The 21,612-nt window shown below is 39.7% G+C and overlaps 1 protein-coding gene across 1 annotated transcript in view; it reads right to left on the minus strand.

Annotated features, from left to right (window-relative positions):
* The window catches only part of IL18R1 (interleukin 18 receptor 1), a 47,506-nt gene that overhangs the window by 9,985 nt on the left and 15,909 nt on the right, over positions 1 to 21,612 (minus strand). Inside the window, exons 4-8 of the mRNA XM_040425021.1 lie at positions 13,927 to 14,095; positions 12,836 to 12,983; positions 12,036 to 12,104; positions 9,522 to 9,590; positions 501 to 660 (exon numbers count right to left, since the gene is read on the minus strand). Coding sequence (XP_040280955.1) covers positions 501 to 660; positions 9,522 to 9,590; positions 12,036 to 12,104; positions 12,836 to 12,983; positions 13,927 to 14,095 — 615 coding nt within the window. The remainder of the gene's footprint in view (positions 1 to 500; positions 661 to 9,521; positions 9,591 to 12,035; positions 12,105 to 12,835; positions 12,984 to 13,926; positions 14,096 to 21,612) is intronic.

Here is a 21,612-nt window from a genome sequence, read left to right on the forward strand (position 1 = left end):
GCCCTCATCATCTCCCGCCTAGACTACTGCAACACTCTCCTCTGTGGCCTTCCATCTAGCACTCTCGCACCCCTCCAATCTATCCTCAACTCTGCTGCCCGACTAATCCACCTCTCACCCTATTACTCCTCTGCCTCTCCCCTCTGCCAATCCCTTTACTGGCTCTCCATTGCCCAGCGAATTCACTTCAAAGTACTAACAAATACATACAAGGCCATCCATAACCTGTCCCCTCCCTACATCTCTGAGCTACTTTCCCGATACACCCCCACGCGCATTCTCCGATCTTCACTAGACCTCCTTCTCTCCTCTCCTCTTATCGCCTCTTCCCACAATCGCCTCCAAGATTTCTCCAGTGATCCAAGCATAAATAGTAGGATAGTTACAATAGGAGGGCAAATAGTTTCCTTTGAATATATATGGTTATGCACATACAAATGAAATTAGTGACACTAATCAATGAAAGAATGTAGGAAAATGATTAAACTATTAGTACTTACATTTTCCCTGTGCAAGTTTTGCTCATGGTTGAAGTACATGGATCCAAAATGTCATCAGGATTGTCAATGTTACTTCTGTTTGTTCTTACCCAGTAAAGATGTGCATTTTTTTGGTCAGTTTTTGTAATTGATGCTTCACATTTAATGCTATAATTTTTTCCTAAGAAAAATAACATGAATATGTTCAGTAATGCACACGACCGTTGTTTTGGTCCACATCCGAGCCGCAGTATTTGCGGCTTGGATGTGGACCCATTCACTTCATTCACACGACCGTTGTTTTGGTCCGCATCTGAGCCGCAGTATTTGCGGCTTGGATGCGGACCCATTCACTTCAATGGGGCTGCAAAAGATGCAGACAGCACTCCGTGTGCTGTCCACATCCGTTGCTCTGTTCCGTGGTTCACAAAAAAAATATAACCTGTCCTTTTCTTGTCCGTTTTGAGGACAAGAATAGGCAGTTATATTAATGGCTGTCCACACCGTTCCACAAATTGTGGAACGCACATGAACACCATCCGTGTTTTGCGGATCCGCAATTTGCGGACCGCAAAACACACAACGGTTATGTGCATGAGGCCATAATCTGCTAGAATGGGAAAGAAAAAACTAACAGCAAAGCTCTGATGATGCTTCACGTCCACCAGTAGTCAATTAGTTTTCACATGGAAACTGCAGCATGTGATCACTCATGGATTAGCCCATTGAATGGGGCTAAATGTGTAGGTAGATCCATAGCATACACAACTGAAAATCCACACCAGAAGTCCAAGGGCCAGCCTCAGATTCCTACAGCAGATGCCATGGAAGAAAAATCTGCTGACTGAACGAATGTGCCTTTAAAATCCACGTGCAAAAGTGTGCTTAGCTATGAGGAGCGATGAGACAAAGATATTTCTGTGTTACACTCTGCAGAATTGAATTGTGGCTGAATGAAGTATTTATGGTGGTCTGGGTTGGATGAAGTAGAAAAGGAATAGTGAAAGACTGAAATCAGAGAGGACGTCACCTTTAAGTCACTGGATATAACTATACTGTAATCACTTATTTGTGTACAATTCGTATCTACTGTACCAATATATGGTCATTGTATGGTGGTAATCTTGGTCTTACTACAGTGGTTCCTATTTATTATCAGTATGGTGTTATTTATTCACTTGGTTATTGTAATATGTGTTCATGGTCTGGTAGAATTTTTTGGCTGGTGTTATTTTTGGTAATATTACTCTTACATTTCTGGGTTTTATTCACTAACAGTATGGTAGCAATATTTGTTACTCATGAATAAAACTGTTGTCCGCGCTGCAGTACCGCATCATTTTATATACCACCATTATAATAGTGTCAGTGTGCAATATGAATTCACAAGATAATATTTCTAACTCGTATAATGTATTATTAACTGTATGATGGTGAGTGTGTTATATATAGGAAATTGTACTACAATTTATTATTTTTGGGGGACACAATCTCCAGCAATGCCACTGGATCTCATGGGGTAGGGGGTTCCCAGGGCCAAAAGATATCCTGGGGCCCATAGGACTCTAGTTACACAACTGGTCAGATTCATGTTAGTTACATAATATGACATGATATGACTTTTTCTCATCCCTATATAGGGATACTGCCATACTGACACAGCAGCAAGCCAAAAATAATACATATTGTATGAAACCACAAAATATACAAATATCAAAATATATCATAACAGCTTACTTATATATAAACAAGTGTAATAAAATTAATAGTTAATACATAACTATTGACCTGAAGCCTATAATACAACCACATTACCAGATTGTAATGACATTGCAGATTGCACTAAAAAGGAGCAGTGCTTTCATGTCTTTCATCATCAAGTGGATATAGGAAATACATACGTTATTTATACTAAAAATATAAGGTTAAGGTTAAGGTTAAAATAAGGTTAAAACAAAAGCCTGTTTATAATTTGGCATAAGAAAAGAGTCAGGGAGTGAGTTAGCGTCATATCATTTCTAATTCAAGTGACATGCATTGTCTATAGGCTCCTATGCTAAGGAAAACTAAACACAGCTTTCTGCGAATGGCTCTGTGTTCCTTATGGAGAAGTTTCCCTAAGCCATCTTGTCCACAAAGAGAAACCTAATTTTTCCTGACACACATCAAAGGCCTCTCAACAAGCAAACCAATACCGGGCAGACATTGATTTACATACAGATCCTTTCTGTAGAAGAGGAAATTATTGTGCCAACTTGGTGTATGATTCCCTCAGAGTATGATTCCCTCAGAGCCAAAAACTCGTAATATGCACAGTATCATATAGTCTACTACACTATACTGTAGAGCAAAAAAAATATATATATATATATATAAATACACATGCCAGCCTGACAGACCGCAAAAGAACATTCATTGGACATTCAACAGGTAAGCAGAGTAGCACAACATAGAGCACCGGGAATATCTGGATGCCAGTTTGTAATATGTGGGATGGTTCTCCAAGGACAAACAGATGTAGCCACAACATCCATCTTCAATGTTCCAGAACATTGAATGTGGATGCTGTGTCTACATCTGTTCATCATTCATGTGACAGCTGCAGCCAATCACTGGCCTCAGGGGTCTCATAAAATGCATAGAAACATCACCACTTGTCATAAAAGACCAAGGAGGAGCCACAAAAGTACTAACTGGAATTTTTGTGTTGCTGATTCCATATTTTCCTCTACTATCTGGAAATAAAAATATCTTAATTATTCAAATAATTTACTTTCATTTGCTTGATGCATGTTTTATGAAGCTAGCATGTTCAGTTGTTAGGGAAACATTGGAGCAGAATTTTAGACCCCAAAATGTGTTGTGACTTAGTAGAACATGGGTGTGGCTTTGCAAGAAAGGGGGCGGGGCTTACTACGTGACACAGCGAACCAAAGTGGTGCCAAAATTCTGGCACAGATTAAACTATCTAATAAATATAATACTTATGTTTCCTTTTTGGAAGGTACCAGAATAAAGTAGTGTGCTCTGTACAGAGTCACAGTGAGATGCTTATTATTTTATTATAGATGACAGGTGGTATAAACTTAGCCTAGACTGTCTAAAGATGCACCAAATTTATTATTCCACATCAGTGACCATGATAAATAAGTTTAATCTAAAAGCTCTATTACAATGAGTGATTTTTGGACCAATTATCAGGAAAAATTGTTTATAGGAACACTTGTTCCCAATAACTGACCTGAATAATCATCAGGGATGACCTGATAAATGAGAAAATGCTGGTTTGTCGGCCGATTTGCATCTCTCATTAGAATGAAAAACAGCTGATTATCGGCATCGCACCTCGCTGTGTAATCAGAGATGTGTGGCCAATAATCAATACCACTGAACGGGGGAGGAACAACTGCTGTAATTTGCATTGGCCTGCGCAATAGGTCCTTTATTATTAAATCAGAACTCATCCTGCCCAAACATCAAGTAGTGTAATACGCCCCCTACATTTGCTCTATTTAAATTCACATCATCCTGCCTGGCCCTGTCAATCAACATGATGAGGGTGCGGCCAGAGGAAGGCGAACAGAGCCTCTAGGGGTAGGTGCAACACCCCATTACTCCTAAGGGCATAAAATAAAAGAACATAGAAAGAAGAAACAAAGAGAACTTCAGCTGCCATTAGCACATACTGTATCTAAAGTCAGCCAGTTTAATAACCATGTTCCTGATGACAGAAGCCCTTTAAAGAGGACCTGTCACCTCTCCAGACATGTCTGTTTTAGTAACTACTTGTCTTCTCCATGTAGTGGGAGAATCTACTCTTATAACAGAGGAACTATATAACATAGACTAATAAGAATAGATGCTCCAGGATTGTTACTACATGGGGAATGCAAGTTGTCATTTGTCTTGCAGTCTAATGATGTCAATTCATATGACCAGATGTCTGTTCCAGTGTGTAATCCCATCGTTCCAGCATCTAGCCGTGAGCCAGTAGTTACTAAAGATGACATGTCTGGAAGAGTGACAGGTCCTCTATAACTACCATTTACAGAGCGATTCTGTTTAAGGGCTCTTTCACACTTGCGTTCTTGTCTTCCGGCATAGAGTTCCGTCGTCGGGGCTCTATGCCGGAAGAATCCTGATCAGGATTATCCTAATGCATTCTGAATGGAGAGAAATCCGTTCAGGATGCATCAGGATGTCTTCAGTTCCGGAACGGAACGTTTTTTGGCCGGAGAAAATACCGCAGCATGCTGCGCTTTTTGCTCCGGCCAAAAATCCGGAACACTTGCCGCAAGGCCGGATCCGGAATTAATGCCCATTGAAAGGCATTGATCCGGATCCGGCCTTAAGCTAAACGTCGTTTCGGCGCATTGCCGGAGCCGACATTTAGCTTTTTCTGAATGGTTACCATGGCTGCCGGGACGCTAAAGTCCTGGCAGCCATGGTAAAGTGTAGTGGGGAGCGGGGAGCAGTATACTTACCGTCCGTGCGGCTCCCCGGGCGCTCCAGAGTGACGTCAGGGCGCCCCAAGCGCATGGATCATGTGATCACATGGATCACGTCATCCATGCGCATGGGGCGCTCTGACGTCACTCTGGAGCGCCCCGGGAGCCGCACGGACTGTAAGTATACTGCTCCCCCGCTCCCCGCTCCTACTAAGGCAACCAGGACTTTAATAGCGTCCTGGGTGCCATAGTAACACTGAACGCATTTTGAAGACGGTTCCGTCTTCAAATGCTTTCAGTACACTTGCGTTTTTCCGGATCCGGAGTGTAATTCCGGCAAGTGGAGTACACGCCGGATCCGGACAACGCAAGTGTGAAAGAGCCCTAAGAGTACTTTCACACTTGCGTTTTTCTTTTCCGGCGCTGAGTTCCGTCCTAGGGGCTCAAATCCGGAAAAGAACTGATCAGTTTTATCCCCATGCATTCTGAATGGAGAGTAATCCGTTCAGGATGCATCAGGATGTCTTCAGTTCAGTCTTTATGACTGATCAGGCTTTTCAGAAAACCGTAGCATGTTGTATTTTTTACCTCCGGCCAAAAATCCGGAACACTTTGACTGAACGCCGGATCCGGCCTTTTCCCTTTTTGACTTGCATTAATGCCGGATCCGGCGCCGTGTGTTCAGTCAAACCGGATCCGGCTTTTGCATGTTAAACCTGAAAAATGTGCAAATAAAGTTAAAGTCCATAAATGGCGGATCCATTTTTTCCAATGCATTTTTTCATTGTGATCAGAATCCTGATCAGGATTCAAATGTAATCCGTTTTCACACGTTTTTCCGGATCCGGCGGGCAGTTCCGGCGACGGAATTGCCCGCCGGATTCAAACAACGCTAGTGTGAAAGTACCCTTAGATAGGCTTTTTAGCTGGTTATCTTTCATCTATGACAGAGATGTAAAGGAAAGTATGATTCATCTTCTAACACAACTTATGATTAACCGCAGACCATTATCTGAACACAAATCAATATCTTTTATAACAGTCATAGAGAAAATAAGATAATTTACTACTTATACTTAGAACATATACTAAGAACTAGCTCCTCCAAGACCACAAACCCTATTAAATGTAACCTCACCACAAAAAGCTTTCCATGTTGGGACTGGTGAGGCCCTGTACACCACATATACTACGCCAAATGGAGGTGGTGACAGAGATCATTTACTGAACAGATTACCGACACTGAATAAAATTAGTTGTGGAGGTGGTACTGCCAGTTATATGGAGATAGTAAAGGGCAGATTTATCCATGAATTTATGCCAAATGCTATTTCACATCTCCCCGATCCAGTGCTACTATTTTGTGTCCTGTCATTGAGTATGCTGTGGCAACTTGTGCAAGGCAATGACACAGATTTACTATTGAACTAAAGGAATAACTGGAATGGGGCAACTACAGTACCCTGAAAGATTATTAAAATTAGGGTTATTCACTTCAGAAAAACGACTGAGGGGAGATCTAAATACTATGTATAAATATATCAGGGGTCAGTACAGAGATCTATCCCATCATCTATTTATCCCCAGGACTGTGACGAGGGGACATCCTCTGCGTCTGGAGGAAAGAAGGTTTGTACACAAACATAGAAGAGGATTCTTTACGGTAAGAGAAGTGAGACTATGGAACTCTCTGCCTGAGGAGGTGGTGATGGTGAGTACAATAAAGGAATTCAAGAGGGGCCTGGATGTATTCCTGGAGAGTAATAATATTACAGGCTATAGCTACTAGAGAGGGGTCGTTGATCCAGGGAGTTATTCTGATTGCCTGATTGGAGTCGGGAAGGAATTTTTTATTCCCCTAAAATGGGGAAAATTGGCTTCTACCTCACAGGTTTTTTTTTTTGCCTTCCTCTGGATCAACTTGCAGGATAACAGGCCGAACTGGATGGACAAATGTCTTTTTTCGGTTTTATTTACTATGTTACTATGAACATGTGCAGTTTCTTTGGTGTGCATGCTTTGCATCACATGTACTAACTGTTTTAGGCTACTTTCTCACTAGCGTTTTTGCTGCATCCAGCAGGGTTCAGCAAAAACGCTTCCGTTACTGATAATACAACCAACTGCATCCGTTATGAGCGGATCCGGTTGTATTATCTTTAACATAGCCAAGACAGATCTGTCATGAACTCCATTGAAAGTGAATGGGGGACGGATCCATTTTCTATTGTGTCAGATTGTGTCAGAGAAAACGGATCCGTCCCCATTGACTTGCATTATGGGTCATGCGTTTCATGACAAATCCGTTTTGCTCCACATCCAAGGACGGAAAGTAAACTGCAGCATGCTGCGGTTTTCTCTCCGGTATGAGAACGGAATGGAATTCATTTTGGAGCATTCCGTTCTGTTTAGTTACGGTTTGTCCCCATTGACAATCAATGGGGACAAAATGGAAGTGTTTTTTTCTGGTATTGAGCCGCTATGACGGATCTCAATATCGACAAATATTAACGCTAGTATGAAAGTAGCCTTAGACTCTTTTCTAAGCATTTTATGCATCGTCTAACAATACATTATGCCTGCAAACTTAAATGTATTCTATTGGGATTTTATGTGATAGACCAACATAAAGAAGCAAGTATGTGTGAAGTGAAAAGAAAATGAGACATGGTTTTCAACATTTGTAATAAATAAAAATAATAAAAGTGTGGCTAGCATTTGTATTCAGCCCTCAGTATTTTGTAGGACCACCTTTTGCTGCAATTACAGCTGAAAACCTATTGGGATATGTCTCTACCAGCTTTGCACATCTAGAGCCTTGAATTTTTGCGCATTCTTCTTTGCAAAATAGCTGAAGCTCAGTCAGATTGTATGGAGAGCATCTGTGAACAGCAATTTCCAAGTCTTGCCACATTTTCTCAATGGCATTTAGGTCTGAACCTTGACTGGGCCATTCTAACACATATGCATTGATCTAAACCAAGGATGCCCAACCTGTGGCCCTCCAGCTGTTGCAAAACTACAACTCCCAGCATGCCCAGATAGCCTACAGTTATCAGCCTAAGGCAGGGCATGATGGGAGTTTTACAACAGCTGGAGGGCCGCAGGTTGAGCATCCCTGATCTAAACCATTCTATTGTAGCTCTAGCTGTATGTTTAGGGTCCTGCTGGAAGGTAAACCTCCCCCAAGTCTCAAGTCAATTGCAGCCTTTACCAGGTTTTCCTCCAGGATTGCCCTGTATTTAGCTCCATCCATCTTCCCATCAACTTTGACCAGCTTCCCTGTACCTGCTGAAGAATAGCATGCTGCCACCACAATGTTTCACGTTGGGAATGGTGTGTTCAGGGTGATGCAGTGTTATTTTTCTTCCACATATAGCATTTTGCATTTAGGCCAAAAAGTTCAACTGTGGTCTTATCTGACCTAAGCATCTTCTTCCACATGTTTGCTGTGTCTTCTACATGACTTGTGGCAAACTGCAATCAGGATTTCTTATGGCTTGCTTTCAAAAATGGCTTTCTTCTTGCCACTCTTCGATAAAGACCAGATTTGTGGCGTACACGACTAATAGTTGTCCTGGGGACAGATTCTACCACCTGAGGTGTGGATCTCTGCAGCTCCTCCAGAGGGACCAAGGGCCTCTAGTGCTCTTCTTGTCTGGGCTGTCCGTTTAGATGGATGGCCATGTCTTGGTAGGTTTGCAGTTGTGCCATACTCCTTCAATTTCTGGATGATGGATTGAACAGTGCTCTGTGAGATGTTCAGAGTTTGGGATACTTTTTTTTTTATAACCTAACCCTGTTTTACACTTCTCCGCAACTTTATCTTTGGCCTGTCTTGTGTGTTCCTTGGTTTTCATGATGCTGCTTGAGCACTAATGTTCTCTAGCAAACCTCTGAGGCCTTCACAGAACAGCTGTAGTTATACTGAGAATAAATTACACACAGGTGGACTTTATTTATTAATTAGGTGACTTCTAAAGGCAATTGGTCACACTGGATTTTTGTTTAGGGCTATCAGGGTACAGGGAACTGATTACAAATGCACACCACACTTTCCATAATTTTATTTATAACATTTTTTAGAAACCATATATCATTTTATTTTCACTTCACACATACTTGCTACTTTGTGTTAGTATATCACATAAAATCCCAATAAATTACGCATATGTTTGTGGGTGAAAAAAATATGGAAAAGTTCAAGGGGTATGAATACTTTTTCAAGGCACTGTACATACGTGAAGCTTGAAACCATATACAAGACCATTTTTTCTAACACATGAATGTGAGTGGGGCCTCAGATGTTTCCAACTTAGCGTTGTTTTAAGCCTATGACAGATTCATCAACCAAACATGCAACCTGTTCATAAACCTGGTGGATGTTGGATAGATAGACAGACAGACAGTATAAGAAATTTCCTGTTTGGTTCATTTCTTTCTTTTATAAGCAGTGCATTTAGTCACAATTACAGTGCCATTCACGAAGAAATATATTTAGGTTATCTGAAGATTGACAGTCCATTTAAATGCAAACTTTTTTTCTTCTCCTAGGATCATTACTGTACATTCATATTTCATTTTCACAACTTACCAATTTCTACTTCTACTATTGTTTTATTCCCAATACCTAAGATTCTTGGCATTATATTTTCTCTATGGCCTATAATAAATAAAAACTGAATACTGTTAATTGTAATAATTGTGATAATATTACTAATACACAAACACTAGCCAAATTGCAATAAACAACTATACATTTTACATTCTGATACAGATTTCTATCACTACAATTTGTATTGTAAGGCTACTTTCACACTTGCGTTCAGAGCGGATCCGTCTGGGGTCTGCCCAGACGGATCTGCTCATATAATGCGGACTTGGGATCCGTTCAGAACGGATCCGTCTGCATTATATTGTAGAAAAAATTCTAAGTGTGAAAGTAGCTTCAGACGAATCCGTCCAGACTCTACATTGAAAGTCAATGGGGGACGGATCTGTTTGAAAATTGAGCCATATAGTGTCAAATTCAAACGGATCTGTCCCCATTGACTTACATTGTAAGTCTGGACGGATCCGTTTGCCTCCGCACGGCCAGGCGGACACCTGAACGCTGCAAGCAGCGTTCAGGTGTCCGCTTGCTGAGCGGAGCGGAGGCTGAACGCTGCCAGACTGATGCATTCTGAGCGGATCCGCATCCACTCAGAATGCATTGGTAGCTGTACGGATGCGTTCGGGGCCGCTTGTGAGACCCTTCAAACGGAGCTCACAAGCGGAGCCCCGACGCTAGTGTTAAAGTAGCCTAAGTTAACAGAACTGTCACTAAAGTGCTAATAATGAATGTTTTTTGTTTGATGCACAAAAAAAATATTAAAAACACTAAAAAAGATATTATTAATAAACATTCACTTATTTTGTCTACGGTGCAAATTCAACTGTATTGCAGCAACCCACAAGTCACAATGCAACTCTATTCACTTTGACTTGGATGTAGCATAGTGAAAGTGTGATAGGTGTCACGGTCAAGAGCACTGTGCAGCTCCAACCTTACCATAAACTCTTCTTTTTCTATAATAATGTGTAAAAAAAACACCGTAGACAAAATAAGTGAATGTTTATTAATGATATCTTTTTTAGTGTTTTTAATTTTTTGTTTTGTTTCCTGCAGACCTCCTTTAAATAAGACCACCAGTAATTGTTTGTACATATAATGCTAAGACTACCTTCACATCTGCAGCTGGCGCTTCCGGCAGAGAATGCCGGGAATCGGCCAGACAAAAATCGCCGGACCCCATTCGGCAATGCCAGATCCGGAGAACTCTGGCAGGCTGTTCTCTGCCCGAACAGCCTGCTGGAGAAGACAGCCACATATGTGAAACTATCCTAACTCGCCAGCAATATTCTAGCAGTGTAATTTGTTTTATCTTAGCTCAGTTACATCAATACATTTTGAACCCTACCTTTGTATGCAGCTGTGTCATGCAGTCCCAGTCTGACAACCAGACCAGAGCATGCTCTCCTGTATAGGCAGGCGGTCAGTCTCTCCTGTGTGACTGACTTTCTGGGAACTACACGATTACATCTCACCTATCAATTCCCTCCTGTCAGGTCTCAGGCACCTCTCCTCCCAACCGTATTCTGCCTTTCTTGTTCCTCTGTATGCCCTCCATACATGGAGTTCTGCTGAAGCCATAAGAGACCAGGAGGTTCAGTGATATAGTAGGTGAGTTTATATAATGATTAGCTGCAAAGTGATATAATTGACATGATGCACACTGCCTGTCTACACTATTTGTGAGTGCTTTATGAAGAATCTCCAGTGAATACCTATGAGATGCAGTCTGCCACCTGCTTGTAAGAGCTGGCAGGGAGGATCATATCACAAGCAGGAGGCAGGAGAAACAGGCTGAAGCTGCATCACACAGTTATACTCTTAGGGGACAGAAATTCTATGTCGTTGAACTACTTGCTACCATTATATAGGACTCACAAACACTCCAGCAATGGCTCATCTCCATACAGCGGAGGGATAGCTGAATTTAAATTTAAAGGTAATGAATGGTTCATTCCCAATAGTTGATTGCTGTGTCAGCTCACCTTTAAGAATGTGGTTGTGAGGTGGGATTTTTACCCCAAATTATGTTCTAATATCTGGTTATATGGTTTGACTAAAAGGCTATTATTTTTCATTTAGTCAGGCTCTGGTCGTATTGCCTTCTGTCAGAGGTATAGTTTGGGAGTTCTGATGGAAGACTCTGACATATACATATGTATATACAGTACATTGCTCATAGGACCCCATATAAGAAACCCAGTCAGATACTATGTTATTCCATAAAGTGACACATACCAGCTCGGTATGTGCAAAAGGAAAGTGAGGACCATGGATATGGTGTATATGCCAAATGCAGTGATGAAATGTAATGGGAACATACAGATGTAGTAGAGTTAACACGCATGCTTAACTAGATGTGTTAACTAAACTAGTTGTGTGAGGCCGATATCTTGAATTGCTTTTTAATGGCTTTTGTTTCGGGATATCACAAAGAAATTTGAGTTAATAGTTTGAGTGTTAACTCTGCTACATCCATACTCTTAGGACTTTTACCTTTTGAACTTCGGCTTTGTCTTTTTAACCTAGCAATTCGGTTGTTCGTCAGTTTCTTCTTTTTCTGTGCTTTAAATATGACAAAATTTGAGAAATAATATAAATATCAGCAATACTAGGGACTAGATAGTCAGTGATCATTTTACAGATTCTAAGATGTCCATTCAGATAAGCGTCCTGTTATTCTTATCATCATTCGCTCCATATTGTTAGTAATATAATGTTAGTAATAGTATGAATTATGCTGAATCATACACAGTTGAAATGATTATAGAGCAGTGGAGCTGATGTATACAGGTATATACATAATTTTCAGATTTGTTGAAAATGTGTACAACTTAATGGGGTTGTTTTGGCAGCAAACACATGGATTTCTCCAAGATCCATTCAATTGCATGGGACAGTCACAGAAATTTCTGAACAATTCTGGGACATGTGAATTCACCCTAAATGATGTATAATGCTGTAGCTCAAAAGTGGAGGTGTTGTCCATAAGCAGCAATCAGATCCCAACTTTTGTATCTCGAACATAGGTACAATTACAGCATTGATGCTTGGTTTGCTAAGGCTTCTTTTTCATCTGTGATAGGTCTCGCAGGCTGTTCCGGCAAACAACAGCCTGCCAGCATCTTTCCGCAATGCCTGTTGGCCCTATGTGGCGGAAATCTGGCCAGTACCCGGCAAACATGCCGGGATTTGGCCAGACAAAAAATATTGCTTGAAACTAGCCTAAGTGCATCATCTCCACATGTCTGCATACATAATAGGAACATTACATCATCATTGTATGGTTGTATTACCTGTAACTATAAGCCATATCTTCCCACAAACACTGTAGTGTTCCCCATTGTACATATGGGTAATAATGTATGTGTATACAGCGGAGTCTGACTGCTGTACAGATGTAAATGATACTTCACTTGTATTCTTCACATACTCTTTACAGTCCTAAAAAAACATCAGAATATCTTTTAACACAATATGGGGGAATTTAACATAAATGTAATATTTGAAGTCAGTTTTGCTTGAGTTGGCATTGGTGTAGTTTATGCCAAATGTATCAAATATTGCTAGTTGTTTGCTAAATTACTCAACAGCAATGTTGGAAAGATTGTATTACATGATGTTTATTTACTTGTAAAGTAACCATGTAATACAGAGTGGGAGCTACACTTTCCAAAAGCCATTAATTTTGTCTCATGCAAGGGAAATATGTTTCAGATAAGATAGGTTATGTAGATTCTGAGCCCACTTGGGGACATGGAATGATGTGAATAAGGACAGTCTCTTAGGACACTATTGCACATTGGGGACGCAAAGGAGACTTAGGCTACTTTCACACTTGAGCTTTCCCTTTCCGCTATTGAGATCTGTCATAGGATCTCAACAGCGGGGGAAAACTCTTCCATTTTGTCCCCATTCATTGTCAATGGAGACAAAACTGAACTGAACGAAACGGAATGCACTCCGTTCAATTTGGTTGCGTCCCCATCGCGGACAGAATAAAGCTGCAAGCGGCGTTTTTCTGTCCGCAATGTGATGCGGAGCAAGACAGATCCGTCCTGACACACAATGTAAGTCCATGGAATGGATCCGTCCCCCATTGACTTTCAGTGGAGTTAATGACTGATCCGTCTTGGCTATGTTAAAAATAATACACCCGGATCTATTCATAATGGATGCAGGCGGTTGTATTATCAGAACGGAATCGTTTTTGCTCATCCATGAAAGTAGCTTAAGCGGGACTGACCATGTATGGAGAAAGATGGCGAGGGGTTAGAGGCCCAGCCTAGTAGAAAAGCTGCCCCTCTTTGCTCTGCTTGTAAATGCTTTAGAACTATACATTACACATATCCTTTATTACAGTATGCCACAAAAATAGTTTAGATACCTTATACCAACTTGTAAAGTAATTGCAGGTGTTATACAAATCAGGAATAGTTATTATTACAGGGTCTCCCAAAGTTTTTCTTAATGATTCTGCTGAAGAGGAAACATTACAGTATGGACCACTCTTCTCTTTCAGTGGGAAGTTCTTTACTTCATATGTTCTGTTCTGCCTAACAAAACAGGAGGCTGTTTAGTTGAGGTATCAGTCTCTGCACATTGTACTAGGCTTTTTGCTTCTAATCTTTTGGATAATATTTCTGGAGCAGATATCAATTAACTTTGTTTTAGTTAGGGAAAATTGGCAGCAAGGGGGGGACATATATATTTTTTTTATGTTCTATTGTTTGGTAGTTTGTTCAATCAATAATATTCTCTATTTGCCCCATGCATAGCAATGTCTAATATTGTGTACATTGGTTAATGGATGACATCGCTATAGTGCCAAGAACCCTAATATAGTCTTACATGTATCTTCAGGATAGGTAATCAATATCAGATTGTGAGTGTCTGACACAAACCAGCAGCCAATGCCAAAATCAGCACAGTGGACGGTACCAGGAACAAAAAGCACTGCCCACTTTGTAGAGGTTGTGCAGACATACTGTTGCTCAGCTCCCATTCACTTGAATGAATGCTGAGAAGCAGTACACGGCACGCCACTACACAGTGGAGGAAGAGAGCCATCTTTTGTTTCTAATGCGGGCGGCATCTGAAAACTGCTGATCAGTGGTGTTCTGGTGGTGTTCTGGGTATCGGACCCCACTAAACTGATATTGATCTGAAATCCTGAGGATAGATCTGCAAAAAAAAGGGGGTTAGTCAGCACATCCCAATGCGCAGGTGCACGCTGCCATGGTTAGAAACACAGAGAAAAAAGACAATGCAACAGCACTTTGCAAACCAGATAATGCCATAGTCACAAAAAATATTATAGTGCTAATACTACGCTTATTTATAAAGTGAGATGCTTGGCAAATGCATTTTGTACAAAACCATCTGAGCCAGTCTGCCAAACGCCAAGGCGATCTCTGTAAGACGGGAACCTAACACTAAATACTACCTGTTATGCGCCATAATGGCCGCCATAAAGTTCAGGAAGTGTTGGTTCCACATGCATGCTGGGTCCACTGTGCCTTTTACCCTTTTTGGTGCCATAATGGCCTCCATTACTTCCAGGGGATGCAGGTACCAACATGCATGCCGAGCCCACTCCATACCTCTCCTGGCGCCAGACAGCTTCCAATGAATGTAGTGAGAGCAGGCCACAGCTTTATACTGAAACTAATTAAAATCAGCCTATGGGGCAGACAGGCTAATCAGGAGTGCACGACTCTCTAGAGTGCCACACCTCCAGCACTGTAAATCTGCAAAGAAAAGGGGGTTAGTCAGCACATCCCAATCCGCAGGTGCATGCTGCCATGACTAAAAACATAGAGAAAAAAGACAATGCAACAGCACCCTGCAATCAGATAAAGTACAATAATGCCATAGTCACAAAAAATATTCAAGTGCTAATGCTATGCTCATTTATAAAGTGAGATGCTTGGCAAATGCATTTTGTACAAAACCATTTGAGCCCATCTGCCAAACGTCAAGGTGATCTCTGTAAGATGGGTCCTAACATTAAATACTACCTGTGTATGGCGCATAACAGATTGAGGATCGATCTAATGTGTGGAAGTGGAACTGGTTATATGTCTGTTTTCCTGTCCATATGCTCTTGAGGAACGTTGGAGGGGTGAGACTGAGGGGTGCTGGAATGTGGATTTTTGATTTGGCCATCTTGACTGGGTGAAAACGTTAGAAGTTGTCCTTGCGTTGACTCTCATTAAATGGAAATATTTCAACTAATAACCCAGCAAATCTAAGAATCCAGCATCCCCTGTAAACTTGTATTTGGCAAATCTGCACTATAACAATTATCAAATAATCCATTTGCTAATGAATTGATGCTTCTCAGGTGTTAACTACTAACAAACTGTTAAGTGTCTGCGTGAGGCTGAATTCAGCAACCTTTGTTAACCCTGCATTTAGAAAATTTGCACTATAACAATTGTTAACTACTTCATCTACTAATGATTTGAACCACCTCAGAGGCTAACTGCTAATGAACTGTTATTGATCTGTGGGAGCCAGAACCCAGTAACCCCTGTAAACTCTGCATTTGGAAATCTGCACTATAGTAATTATTAGTTAATCCATCTACTAATGATCTGATGTTCCTCATGTCTCAACTGCTAATGAAAGGTTAATGGTCTGCTTGAGGCGGAATCTAGCAACCTTTGTTAACCCTTTATTTGGCAAACTTGCACTATAACAATTGATAGCTACTGCATCTACTAATGAATTCTCAATTTGGTTGTAAGTATATTTTACTGGATTAGTTTGAAGTAGTGCAAATGTAACAATGGTTAAGAAGAAAAACGACAAAGAGAAAATGGGGGAGAAATTTGGAGAGCAGAGGCGATCTGGTGCGTATGGCTCTCCTAAACAGGAGATGTCTAGAACAAAAGCAGATCGGGATGGTAAATTGGATAAAAAAAAATTCAAGCTCTGACTCCTGCAGTGAATAAGGGGCAGACTAGATCTAATTCACAAATAAAAAATGTGGTTAAATGTATTGAGGATGCAGAGGATCTGTATGTGTCTTTACCATCCCCAACAGATATCTCACAATCTCCCACACTAACGGACATTATGTCAGCTGTGAGTAAATCTAATAGTGTGTTGGAGATGATAATGAAACAGATGGGAGAGTTAAAATCTGAGGTACAGCTGATTAGAGATGACTGTAAGAAAGTTAGTGAGAGTAAAGTTACGCAGAACAAAGAATAAGTGAATTAGAAGATCAAGTTCTGGGAATCACTAAAGATCTTAAAACGTTGAAAATGGAGAATGATGCTCTCAGTAAGAAAATAACAGACCTGGAAGACAGGGATAGGAGATCAAATATAGGATTGATAGGGAAATCTGAAAAAGATGGAGGGTGTAAACTGTACGCAGTATATTCAGAATTTAATTACTGAGGTGGTAGGAGGGGAAAACCTGTCTAATCTGTTTACAGTTGAGAGAGCACATACATTTCTCACTGGTATTCTGACGGGTAACTATCCAAGGACAATAATAGCTAAAATGACTCCATTTAAGGATAGAGAAACTGTTATTCACAGAATAAGATCAATGGAATCAGTGGAAATTAATGGGTCAAGAGTGTCAATATTTTAGGATTACTCATCTACTACTCAAAAAGAGAGAGATAAATGTATTGATGTAAAACACAGACTTCGTTGTGATGAAATATCATACTCCCTCTTGTATCCTGCTAAACTTAGAGTGGTGTATAAGGAAAAGACTTGGGGCGAATAAGTGGATGGAAACTTTGCGATTATAATAGATCTATCTTAATTATAGTAATAAGAATGTAGGAAAGGGCATTTAATAGTTTAAGGATGGGTTTTTAGGATTGGGGGAGAGGGGTGGACCTGGCGTTAGTATAGTAGGGTGCTAAGTCCCTATATTGGGAATGGTACACTAAGTTGGGGGGTAGGTGGAGGGATGGGTGTGAGCAAAAAGGTGGTGGGGTTTCTTGTTTTTTTTCTTTTCTCCCAATTTACTGTTTTGTACTTAATATAAAGGATAACAATAATAAAAATGGAATGTAAGAGGGTTGGGAGATAAGTTAAAGAATTTTTCAGTGTTTAGAGATATTGGTAGATACCTCCCAGCTATAGTCTGTTAACTGGAGACTCATATGCTAAGGGATAGATTGGGTCTTTTTAAAAGGAAATAGATAGCTCATCAGTTCCATTCTGTTTATAGTGGGTATAGTAGAGGGGTCAGTATTCTTATTCATAAAGATATACCATGCTCAATAATTTCCCCACAAATGGATGCAGAGGGATGATTTGTTTTTCTGTATGGACAGTTTGAGAATGTTAGATGTGTAGTGGCGGCTTTCTATATCCCAGCACCCTATAAGCACGAGGTGCTGATAAAACGAAATTAGTTTCTACAGGATAAATATAATTGTCCTCTATTATTGTTGGGGGATTTTATTTGTACTATGGATGAAGAACTAGATAGATTAACAAAGAAAGATAAGTTTGAAAATATAGGGATTGCACCTTTAAAGAAGCTAATGCAAGAGTTTGATTGGTGGGACATATAGAGAATTCATAATCCGTCATTGAGACAATTTTCCTGTTATAGTAAAACACATAACTCTCTTTCCAGGATTGATCTGGCATTTAGAAACCAGGTGACTCTTCAGAGTAAAGTGGTAGTCTCGTATGAGCCAAGGTGCATCTCAGACCATTCCCCAGTTTTATTTAAGGTATGTTTAAGGGTAGAAGGGGAGAATGCTGCTCGTAAACCCTATTCGGTTAATCCTACATGGCTTAACTTGGTGGGACGGGAGGAGCAATTTGAAAAAGAGTTGATCATCTTCGAAATAAATAGAAACTCAGCTGGGGTAAATATGGTCTGGGATGCAGCTAAAGCTTATGTGAGAGGGCTCCTAAATAAGAAGATTATTGAGTTAAAATAAAGTTTTTAAGAAAAAAGAATATGATTTAAAGCTAGGATTGGAAAATAAGGAGCAAAAGATGATTACTCAAAAAACGGAGGTAACAAGAGAAGCTTGGTTGCAGGCGACTAATAATTATAATAATTATCTTAGGGAAAAAGCACAGAATTTGGATTTATTTGTTAAATCTAGAAGATACTGGTAAGGGGGTAAACCAAGTAAGTTTTTGTCCAGGATGGTTAGAAATATGGATACAGTCATGAATATCATAGCGATTCGAGATACTGAGGGTATAATACACAATGAACCAGATAAGATAATGGGGGTGTTTAGGGAATATTACAAGAACTTGTATTCTACACAGATTCTAATAAATGATAGTAGGCTGGCTGGATTTATGAGGGATATTAATATTCCTAAACTTAGCACCAATCAACAGGCAGATTTAGATCGGCCTATTTCAATAAACGAGGTGCAATAGCGAAACTCCATTTGGTAAAGCATTAGGCCCAGATGGATTGCCTGCAGAACTATTCAAGAGAGATAAAGAGTTTTGGGTGAGTAGAATTATGGAGGTCTTCTCATATTCAAAACAAGTGGGGCACCTACCCATTTCAATGGGGGAAGCAACGATCATTTTAATCCCTAAGGAGGGTAAGGATAGCTTAGACCCGGGTTCATATCACCCAATATTATTAATAAATAACGATGATTGTAAGATATTGGCCAGAATCTTGGCGAAGAGGTTGAAGGGGGTAATCATGAATTTAGTGCATAAAGATCAAAAATTATTTTTTAGAATTTTTGCCGATATTCATTGGGTTGGGAATGATTCGGGTCACTATTCCGTTCTGTCATTGGATGCGACAAAAGCATTTGACAGCATGGAATGGGGTTTTTTGTGGGAGGATTTGGTTCAATTTGGTATAGGTTCAGAATTTATAAGGTGGTTGAGGATTTTTATAGTGATCCGAGAGCAAGAATATCTGTTAATGGCCAGTTGTCTGAAAGCTTTAATATTGAAAAGGGTATAAGACAGGGATGTCCCCTCTCTCCCCTACTTTTTGCCCTAGTTGTTGAACCATTAGCCATTAAGATTAGACAGGAATTATGCTTTGAGGGCTTTGGAGTGAGGGGGAGAGAGGACAAAATATCGCTTTACGCAGATGATTTTCTCTTTTTTCTTGGTGATACTAATAGCGATTTAAACTTTGTCATGGAAACAATGGGAGAATTTGGTAAGCATTCAGGTATAGTAATTAATTGGAGTAAATCAATTTTACTCCCGTTGAGTGATAAGGTTCTGGTAAGAGATAATAAGCTACGAATATTGGGCTCTCATGATATATTTAAATATCTGGGGATAGAAATAGCAAATGATTCTTCTAGATTCATAGAGCTGAATTTGATGCCGCTGTTTCAGGAAAAGGAAAGAGAGGATTAAGATATGGAATAAACTCCCTATAAATAAAGCATATAGGTTAGGTTTGATAAAAATTGTTTTGTTACCTCAATTATTATACACAATTAGGAATTGCCCAATTTATTTAGGCAAGTCTGTTTTCAAGGAAATTGAGAAAATGTTTAATAATTTATTGTGGGCGGGTAAGAGAGTTAGGAAAAAATTAAGTTGGTATACAAGGGCCTATGATCAAGGAGGTTTGCAAGTACCGGATATGAAGCTTTATTATTTGGCGACCAATATTGCATTGATAATGAATTGGGAACAGGTGGATTTTTACATTATTTGGTGTGTAATAGTGAGGGCTCATTGCCAAATATGTTTGCATTACTTGAATCAGAACAATTGTATAATAAGGGAGTATATAGATTTCCAATGGTGAATTCTTTGGAGATTTGGGTTACAGTTAAGAAACACTTGGGTTTGGAGGGTAATACACGAATGACTCCTTTATGGTATAATAAGACACTGGGGGAAACTAGTTTTGTTGGTGATGCTAAGTATTTGATAACAAAAGGTTTGTGGTATATATCAGAGTATATTAAGGATGGGGAATTAAAGTCTAAAAAAGAGTTATTAGGGAATTTAGAAGAGGATAGGGAAAGTTTCTTTAGAGATATTCAAATTATCTGCTATTTTTAAAGGAGTTAAAAATAAGAAGTCTATGGCACTATATTCACACGAATTGATGGATTTTATTTTAGGGTGGAGAGGTAATTATAGCTTGGTTTAAATTTTATATAAAAAATTAAGGGAAATAATAAATAAGGAGGTGAGGTGTAAGAGTAGGATCGCACAGGAAAAGGATGTAGGTCCCTTAACTGAGGAACAATGGATGAGGTTGGCAAGCCAGCACTTATCTGAGAAATCCATCTCAAAGAGTTTCTCAATTTATGATTTTGCATCGGTTATATGTGACTCCTAACTGGCTTCAGAAATTCTCTACTAGTACCCCAAATGTATGCCCAAGATGTGAAAATAGTAATGCGGATATACAACAATTTTGGCAGGGCCTTATTGAAGTAATTAGGGATATTTTTAGTTTTGAACCACCTTTGTCAATTCTTATTTGTGTTTTAGGTGAAATCTCTTATAATATGATATCTCTTTTTAATAAAGATATTAAAAAAAAGAGAGATGACACGTGCGCACTGCGTGCTTCATCTCCTGATCAGCGGGGGTGCCAGGTGTCAGACCCCCGCCGATCTAATAGGTCAGGATAGGTCAGCAATATTATAAAGCCCGGAAAACCCCTTTAACCACTTCAGCCCCCCTAGCTTAAACACCCTTAATGACCAGATCACTTTTTACAATTCTGCACTACACTACTTTCACGGTTTATTGCTCGGTCATACAACTTACCACCCAAATGAATTTTACCTCCTTTTCTTCTCACTAATAGAGCTTTCATTTGGTGGTATTTCATTGCTGCTGACATTTTAACTTTTTTTGTTATTAATAGAAATTTACCGAAATTTTTGCAAAAAAAATACATTTTTCACTTTCAGTTGTAACATTTTAAAAAAAAAACTACATTTCTATATACATTTTTCTCTAAATTTATTGTTCTACATGTCTTTGATAAAAAAAAATGCAATAAGTGTAAATTTATTGGTTTGGGTAAAAGTTATAGCGTTTACAAACTATGGTACAAAAATGTGAATTTTGAAGCAGCTCTGACTTTCTGAGCACCTGTCATG

The sequence above is a fragment of the Bufo bufo genome, chromosome 3 (assembly GCF_905171765.1).
Source record: "Bufo bufo chromosome 3, aBufBuf1.1, whole genome shotgun sequence".
Classification (NCBI taxonomy): Eukaryota; Metazoa; Chordata; class Amphibia; order Anura; family Bufonidae; genus Bufo; species Bufo bufo.